Below are 8,017 nucleotides of genomic sequence, written 5' to 3'. Positions count from 1 at the left end.
AATTACCTTAAATGTTTCCATCCTTCACCACAATGTTCACTGAACTAAACCATGCCAATATAAATAATAAATGCAATAATTTTACTTCTGAAACCTGTAAAATTTTAGAGATACATACAGCCAAGATGTACAGCAAGCAGTCACCACCATAGCTGTCACATAGTTTTACTTTCAGGATTTGTGAAGCTTTTTTTTCTTCCTTTTAAGATGTGAGTGCACAGAAGTAAGAGGGGAGCAATAGAAAACAGCTGTAGTTTATCCAAATGTAATGGTATTATAGCACATTAGGAACTGCTGCCTGTAACTGAACTTTTCTGATATCCATGAAGTAACATACTGTGAGATGTCCCTTACATGGGAACAGACTACAAGTTTGGAGGACATTTCCGTGCCAGATATTAATCAGAAACAGTTTAAATGAAATATACACACACACACACAAAATTAAAGACCCAGAAATCAGTATTCTTTTGGGGTAGACAAATACCACCAATAACAGTGACCTGAAAAGTCACTGTTAATTTTTTTTTTTGAAGATGGGGGAAAAGATTCCTTTGATTATATATTCACAGCCATTCCTGGTAACTGCAGTCCAGTGTGAGATATTCATGTTGTGCCCCTAATCACACTTGTTTTCTCTTTTGATGGACAAACTAATGCCTTAAGTGCAGATGCAAATTAAAGTTACCCCATCAACTCTTAACCTAATTACTGCACATTCACTGGAGCCAAAGAGCAAAATGTGTAGCCTAAGGTTTCATAATGTTTCTATTTTTGTTTCTACCAAAAGGAGGTATAACAAATGCTATTTCAGGGATTCAACACAGAGGAGAATTTAGAAAAACATTAAACAAGAATACACACAAATCACACATGGCCAAAACAAAATAATAAAAGTCTTTAGTGGAAAACAATTTGATCCTTCTCCTGCTTATGGATCTTAAAAATACACAAAATTGAAAATTCAGTTGTGATAAGGCTTGATTACACAGCCATTTCCCAAGTCTTATTGCAACAAATTGTGAAACACTTCTATGCAACTTCGTATCTTCAACTGTACAGGTAAAACAATACTTGAAATCAACTAGCACTTCAATCCCTGTGTTTTTAATATATAAACTCAACACAGTACTGAATTATACATTTAAAATATTTACACACTTGACCAACAGCAGTACTAGCATTTATTGCCTTAAAACTGCATGTTCACTGCATGGAGGTTCCTTATTTTGTACAAAGGGAACAAATAAAAGAGGAAAATATTTTTCTTCCTCATTATAAACTCTAGAATGGTTCAATGGGAGATTGAAACATGCCAGGGAATGCTACTAGAAAGGTTTTATCAATTTCAAGTATCAAGCTGTAACAGATTAGAAAATCACATAGGCATTATCTCTCTCTTGAGGCTGGAACAGTCTTCCAAATCCACTTAAGAATGGCTCAAAAGAACACGGAAAGCAGGATAGGGAAAGGGAAGAAATGAAAAAACAGAATCAATTTGAATTCACTGAGGAGAAGGGAAAGCCAGGGGTATCTTACTTCTCAGTTGTTAGGGCCCCAAGAAATTTCATACCACAAAAAGCATTTTATAAGAGCCAAGATCTTAAGGCTCTAAAGCAAAACACACTTCATGGTTTGCTTCATGATCAGTGTTAGAAAGCATTAATCTAATTTACTGTAAAAAGGGCACAAACAACTCATATTAAATACAAATTTCTGGGGGCGAGGGGGGAGATGGGAAGGCAGGGTCAGGGGTGACTCTTAAAGTTTAGTTGTTACCATTAGGCTTTGGTTATACTGAGTAAGTGGAACAGACATGGTAGAAAGGAGTGGTGTTTGTTCCTTGCAGAAAGGTGTAAAAAAACCAAGACCAAACAAAACAAAAAACCCTACCACAAGCAGCACTTGTCACAAGTAGAGGCCCCAAAGCCTGACTAACTAACGACTGTCTTCTTCCTGTGTAGAGCAGAACCGAGGCACACTGGTGGCACACTTTATTTCAGAAGAAGCCACCATTTCAATCAGCTGTAATTGAAATAATGACAATTTACTGCAAGCATTCCTGTACTGCAGTACATCAGTCCTGGGGAATACTGCACCACTGCTGCCTCTCCGGGGCTTTATAATTATGAAAATCTGTTCTCATTACAGTAAATCTTACACCTCACAAAACTAAAGTATGTAATATCTACATAGCATCTCAGATCCTCAATGCATTTTATAGGCATAAACTAATCCTCACAACATCCCTGTGAGGTAGGTAGGTGTTAATGCTATTTTAACAACAACACAATTCTAGCAACTTGCCAATGGCAAGAGGATCCAGTGGAAAAACTTATTACAAAATTAGAGGAGCTTGGCTCCTACTCCTGCGCTTATATTCATCAAGCTACTTCTATTAAAAACCCCACCACTCCTTCTTATGTAATTACGTAACCAAATCTGAAATTACTTGAAGTGTTTTACAAGACAAATGCTGCAATTCATATTTTTAATAGTTTTACACATCACAAATTAGAATTTGCTTTCCCTTTTAAATGATTTTAAATGGACAATGGACTGCTGTGAGCAAGCTTATTTTCTAGAACTACATGGCTTAGATAGAAAGGGAATTGCCCAGGAAAACACTGGGGCTTTAGTGAGCACTGTGAACTGTGAAAGAGATTACTCCAATTCAACTCCCGCTCTCTTTCAACTAGTAGGATTTGGATAAGTTGAGAAAACGAGTTTCTCATTCCTGAGAAAAAAAAAGTGAGCCCTTTACCACTAAACAGTGAAACACAAACTTCTGGGCAAAAAGTAGCAGATTCTGGTGGTAATTCAATGAAGCTAATTAAGGCATAAATGCATGTGGAAGTGGAGTTTTCACACTGTAGCAGTCCACTTCTGTCTGTCCTTACGTATCTGTGCTTTCAAGGTCTGAATTTTTTGATTGAACTCGATGGTCATGCTTGTCAACATCACGAATCGTAGGATGAACAACAGAAAATTATTCTGCCAGCATTAGAACTATTACAGTGGAGAGGGAGCTAGCAAAATGGGAAAGAAGCTACCTGATTTCTAGTCTCAGAATGAAAACACTGATCAATAATCTGTTTTAGCAAGAAAAGTCCAGACAAATATATTTGCTACAGTTACATCATGCAGCATTTATAATTCGGTTTGAGTTGGGGTTTTTTCCTTCAAAAAACAGGTGCATTTTAGAACCATTATTCACTTTGCACAGAGAATGGAAAATCAATGCAGTGATACTATAAAACTTTCAGAACACTTACGTGGAGCCAGCTCTCAGTGTTCACTAAAAATGGTCTATGAGTCTTGCCTGTGGACCTTAGTGAGCTTTCACATGTAGATTTACAGCAATTGGATGTGTAGATCACTGAAGAATTTTTTTTTGTAGGGATATAGAAGCCAAATAGTTCAGGTAAAAGCAGTCACCAAGCCAGCAGGAGTATGAATGAATAAAACTTATTCCCAGAAGCTTTTGCAACAATTTCATGGATGTCACTAAGCAGACATCTTAGCATTTGCTCTAAAAGAAACATAAAATGGCATGGGAAGATCCCTGTTGAATATATTAGAATATAAGAAAAGAAATAGCAAAGTATAACAGTAAGAAGGAAAATTACAAAAAAACCTAAAACTCTTACTAGGACAGTTTCCCTTTAACATATAATATTAATTTTAAATGAAGGGCAGAGGACATTTTCAAACAACCTTCAAAACTAGTCTTTGAAAGTAAGTATTCATACTTAAGCAAGACTTGATACTCAAAAATGCTCTGTGTCTTTGATTGTTACAACACAATGGGCCTGATAAGAGAAATAATGGGTATGCACATTACTTTATCCTGAATTCATCAATCACAATATGCAAGAGGATTTCAAAACTTTAAAGTTAATAAATATTTTTAAATAGTGAGCCAGCTTTAGGATTAAAAAAACAAAGTGACAGAGCTAGGTAAAAAAAAGAAATTAGTGAAATACCACTTAGTCAGACACAAAAAAATTGAAAGTATTTGCTATTACCTCTTTGAAGACTTTGGTCTAGGTATTTGACATTGAGCACATAATAACAAACTAGCAGCTCCTACTGCCACTTAAGTTCCCAGGCTTCAATGCCCTTCCTCTGAAAAAAATGAGGTTTCAAAACTGCTGCCCCATCCAATGTACAAACTCAGAAAAACTCCAGAAGCAGTTTCAAAAACATAGCAAACTCCAGATAATTAAAAAAAAAAGATCAGCAAGCATAACAGTTTGAAACAGAAGGATCTGCCAGGATCATTATCTTTTGTGCAAGTGCACAGTCGAGAAATCCTTTAAAGAAAAGCATTAGTTTCAAGAAAAAATTGAGAGCAATACCCCTGTTCTAAAATACTATGCAAATATCAGAGAAATAAAATACTAGCTGGGAAGGTACATTATTAACTAACAAGTTTTATGGTCACTTTGTAATGTGTAAATGTGGCCTCGCCTCGTTTTCACATCAATTAAAAGAGAAAAGTTTAATAAAGAGATGGTATTTTTGGCCTTGTGGATCCATGCTTGAGTCACATATGGACTTAAATTTAGTGGAAATTAAAAAAAAAAAGCATTGGGGTCTTAGATCACTTATAGCACAGTATTGAGAGACTTGTGTCTTCTATAAATTCTGGCTATTATGGATAATTTTGAGATGAATAGCTGAAGAATGGCACAGAATTGCAAACTTGAAGCTACACAGAGCCATATAAAAGTGTATACCATACATTTTATACAAATTTTAAAAACGCATGGCAAATTTCAACAGCGTAATTTAGCAGAGATCTTAAACAGAAGGGCCCACTTCTGCCTCCATGTATTTCCACCAAAATAATTTTGCTAGGTGTGCAGCATTTGTATTTGCTTCAGTTTTGTCTGGTTTAAGACAGGAGACAAAGCAAGCCTTGTGTGCCGCTCTCCCTTGTTGGCTTCCCATACTCAGGGCACTGTATTCTGCTATCATAAGAGCTAAAGTGCTGATAGAAATACCAAGCAAGAGCAGAGCAGCTGGAAGGGCTCTGCAGAAGCGGAGCTGGATTCAGCAAAACCAAGTCTCCCAAACCACTAGACATCCCAATTACCTTTCCCTGCTCGAGTCAAACACACACAGACCTTGAGTAAAAGGGTCTGATGCTCCTGTGCTAGCGTTATTGTTTTAGCTAATGCCCCAACATTATAAAGTTTGCCAGTAATTCACACCTTTCGGGTTGTTATTGCTTAAGCAAACAGTTCAGTGTAGAAATACATTGCAGTTTCGTGCAACCCGGGTAAGAATCAAAACAGATACTGAAAGTAAAACTACACATGAACCTTGCATTAGACACTCATTTCAAAATGACACGTCAACATGAAAGGCTGCAACAGGTACACAGCAGCTCAGTTTCAACATCCTAAACCAACTCTGAGGAGTCAAATCTTGTCTTAAATCTTGCCTTAAATTTCTTATGTAAAGTATATGAGCTTTTTTTTTTCTTTTAAATTAAGGCAATGAAATGGCTACAGTTCCTAAAGTTCATTTTAGGGAAACAAAAATATACACCTTTTCTTTTCTTTGAACTTTAGGCAGCAGAACATAAGGTAAAAACCTGCATTGCATTAAACATGCAATGTTGGATTGATGTAGAAAAACAGAACTAAACACAAGTTAAAATGCCATTTGGTTTTTCTTCCCCATTGGAACACAAACTCAAAGAGAGGAAAAATAAAGCTTAAAATCAGCTAAACTGTTTAGAGCTTTATATGTATCTGCATCACACTCTAACATGATTTTGGGTAGAAAAGAAATCTGCATGTTTATATGACCACTCATATTTTAAACCAGTGCAGGGGGAAAGGCACTGCATTTATTTTTCATTGTGCCCGTATCTGTTTGCACATATATAGAAAAAAATAAATTCAAATTTTCTGTTCATTCTCTCCCACACACAAGTATGACAGATTGCAGTTAACACATAATAGCAGAAGCTGATTCAAAGTTGACCTCTCCTATTCCATTGTGTTACGTTCAAACTTCCAGGCTCTCTAGAATCTGAGATGGCTGCAAAGAACCCAGAGACAGGTACAAGATCTAGTCAGCATCAGCATTTCTCAGTGCATTTTGCAGAAAGGGTCTAAATTAGGCAAAGAGTTTTGTTGTTTATTTTACACAGAGAAGTCCACCAACATTTGCCATAAATTCTTCTAAGCTCTTTAAGAAGGCCATCTTCTGCTTACGGTCCAGTGTAGGGGGAGTGCTGCTTGCAGTGAGCTTGTTGAAGGCATCTGCTAACCGCTGGTAAATTACTGGATCTTGCTGAGTTGATAGCAACGTTTCCACTAGCTCTGAATATTCAGCCTGTTAAATAAACATTAAAAAAATCCCAATATATACAGCATCTCTCATCAGGACAAGATCCAGAATAAAAGCTGCGACAGAAAACTATCAGCACCTCTTCACCAGTTACCCAGTTTCACTGACCACTGTATCAGCAGCAACTATGGACCCCACAGCCTTTCACCTACCTCTAAACCAGATAAAGTACTTCATCCAGGCTGGGTATTACAGTAAGGCTAAAGAAGCCCTCAAAGTGCTTTGCAGTATACAGTAAGATGACAATTTAAGGTAACCTTTTCAAAGGATCTTCTGGCTCTTCCTTGGCATAGGCTTATCCCTGCAAACTGGACTGCTCTTTCTTCATGCCCGCCCCGTGTTCGGTGTGCTGTACCAACTACCTCCTCCCACAGGTTCTCCATTTTCTAAGGTCCTCTCCCTGGGACAAAGAGCTTAGATTCCTTTTGAAGAGCTTCCTACTTAGTCTCATGCTTACTTGGACAGAAACAGAAGACAAAGAAACATATTAAACATGACTAGAAGGACACTGCCAAGGGGCACACACCTGGAGCAAGTCCAAAGTGATTGAGCTCTGGGAGCATGGGTGAAGGACACAGGAGCCAGAATGGCATTCCTTGCAATTCTGCCAGTGAGGGGTTGGGTGGAGGTAGATACACTATGAATTTGCCACCTGTGGGTGGTATCACAGGGTCTTTTTGTCTTACATAATCATTAGTTGCACTTTGAGGGATAAGGGCTGCTAGCAAGAGAGAGGATCCATAGGACAAAGTGGCTTAGGAGCATCTTTGCCAAAGGCTTGGCAATCTGGCAGGAAGTGCTTTAAAGGGTGTGTTGGAGGATGGTGGTAACATTGCTTGTAGATAAGTGAGGAGACAGCAACCAATAGTATTAAGAACACAAGGAAGTGTGATGGGTTTAACAGTGCTCATCAGGAAGTATTCAGAAGGTTGAAAGGAGGCCAGCCTCAAATGTCTGTGTAGAAATGCATTCAGTTTTGGAAACAGAAGGAGCTAGAGCTTCATATGCAGGTGCAGGGCTGCAACATCATTGCAGGCACTGAGATGTGGTGGGACAGGTGGCATGACTGGAGCGTTTCAAGGGACAGACAGAAGCTCTTTAGGGATGACAAAACATAAGACTGCCACTTCTGTGAAATGGCAGCTGAAACTAAAGATGCTTTTTTACAGACTGGGCAACAATCTAGTTGAGTACTTACAGATCATGATCAGAGGAGAGGTAGCAAAGATGACATCATGGTGGGATCCTGTTACAAATCCACAGGACAGGGCTTTTAGTGGACTGAGTCATCTTCAATCAACTTGAGGAAGTTTCCAGATCAGACTTACAAGAGATTATCTCCCTGACATTTGCTCAAATACCAGATGGGCTACCCAGGGGTGTGACTTTGCATCTGCTACTCACAGCTAGGAAGAGCTGGTCAGGGATATGGTAATTAATGCCAGCCTTTCAGGGATCATGAAATAGAGGATTTAAGGATCCCCAAGAGAGTGAAGAAAGACGGCAGCCAAGTACAGAATCTGGACATCAAGAGAGCAGATTTCACCTTATTCAAGAGGCTGGTGGGTGGTATACTGTGGGAGTGAGCTCTGGAGACAAAAAGAGCTTTAAAAGGACAACGTCTTCCCAGCACATGAATAGCCTCAGT

General features: G+C 38.4%; 1 protein-coding gene across 2 annotated transcripts in view; it reads right to left on the bottom strand.

Annotated features, from left to right (window-relative positions):
* Positions 1–876: 876 nt before the first annotated feature.
* Positions 877–8,017, bottom strand: part of XPO4 (exportin 4) — an 81,149-nt gene continuing 74,008 nt past the window's right edge. For both annotated transcript variants that reach the window (XM_071554158.1, XM_071554168.1), the window contains one exon: positions 877–6,354. In XM_071554158.1, the coding sequence (XP_071410259.1) occupies positions 6,157–6,354 (198 nt within the window). In that variant the 3' untranslated portion in view covers positions 877–6,156. The remainder of the gene's footprint in view (positions 6,355–8,017) is intronic.

This window comes from Pithys albifrons, chromosome 1 (genome assembly GCF_047495875.1).
Source record: "Pithys albifrons albifrons isolate INPA30051 chromosome 1, PitAlb_v1, whole genome shotgun sequence".
NCBI lineage: Eukaryota > Metazoa > Chordata > Aves > Passeriformes > Thamnophilidae > Pithys > Pithys albifrons.
The sequence above is the reverse complement of the archived record's forward strand: the minus strand, read 5'-3'. Positions and strand labels throughout refer to the sequence as shown.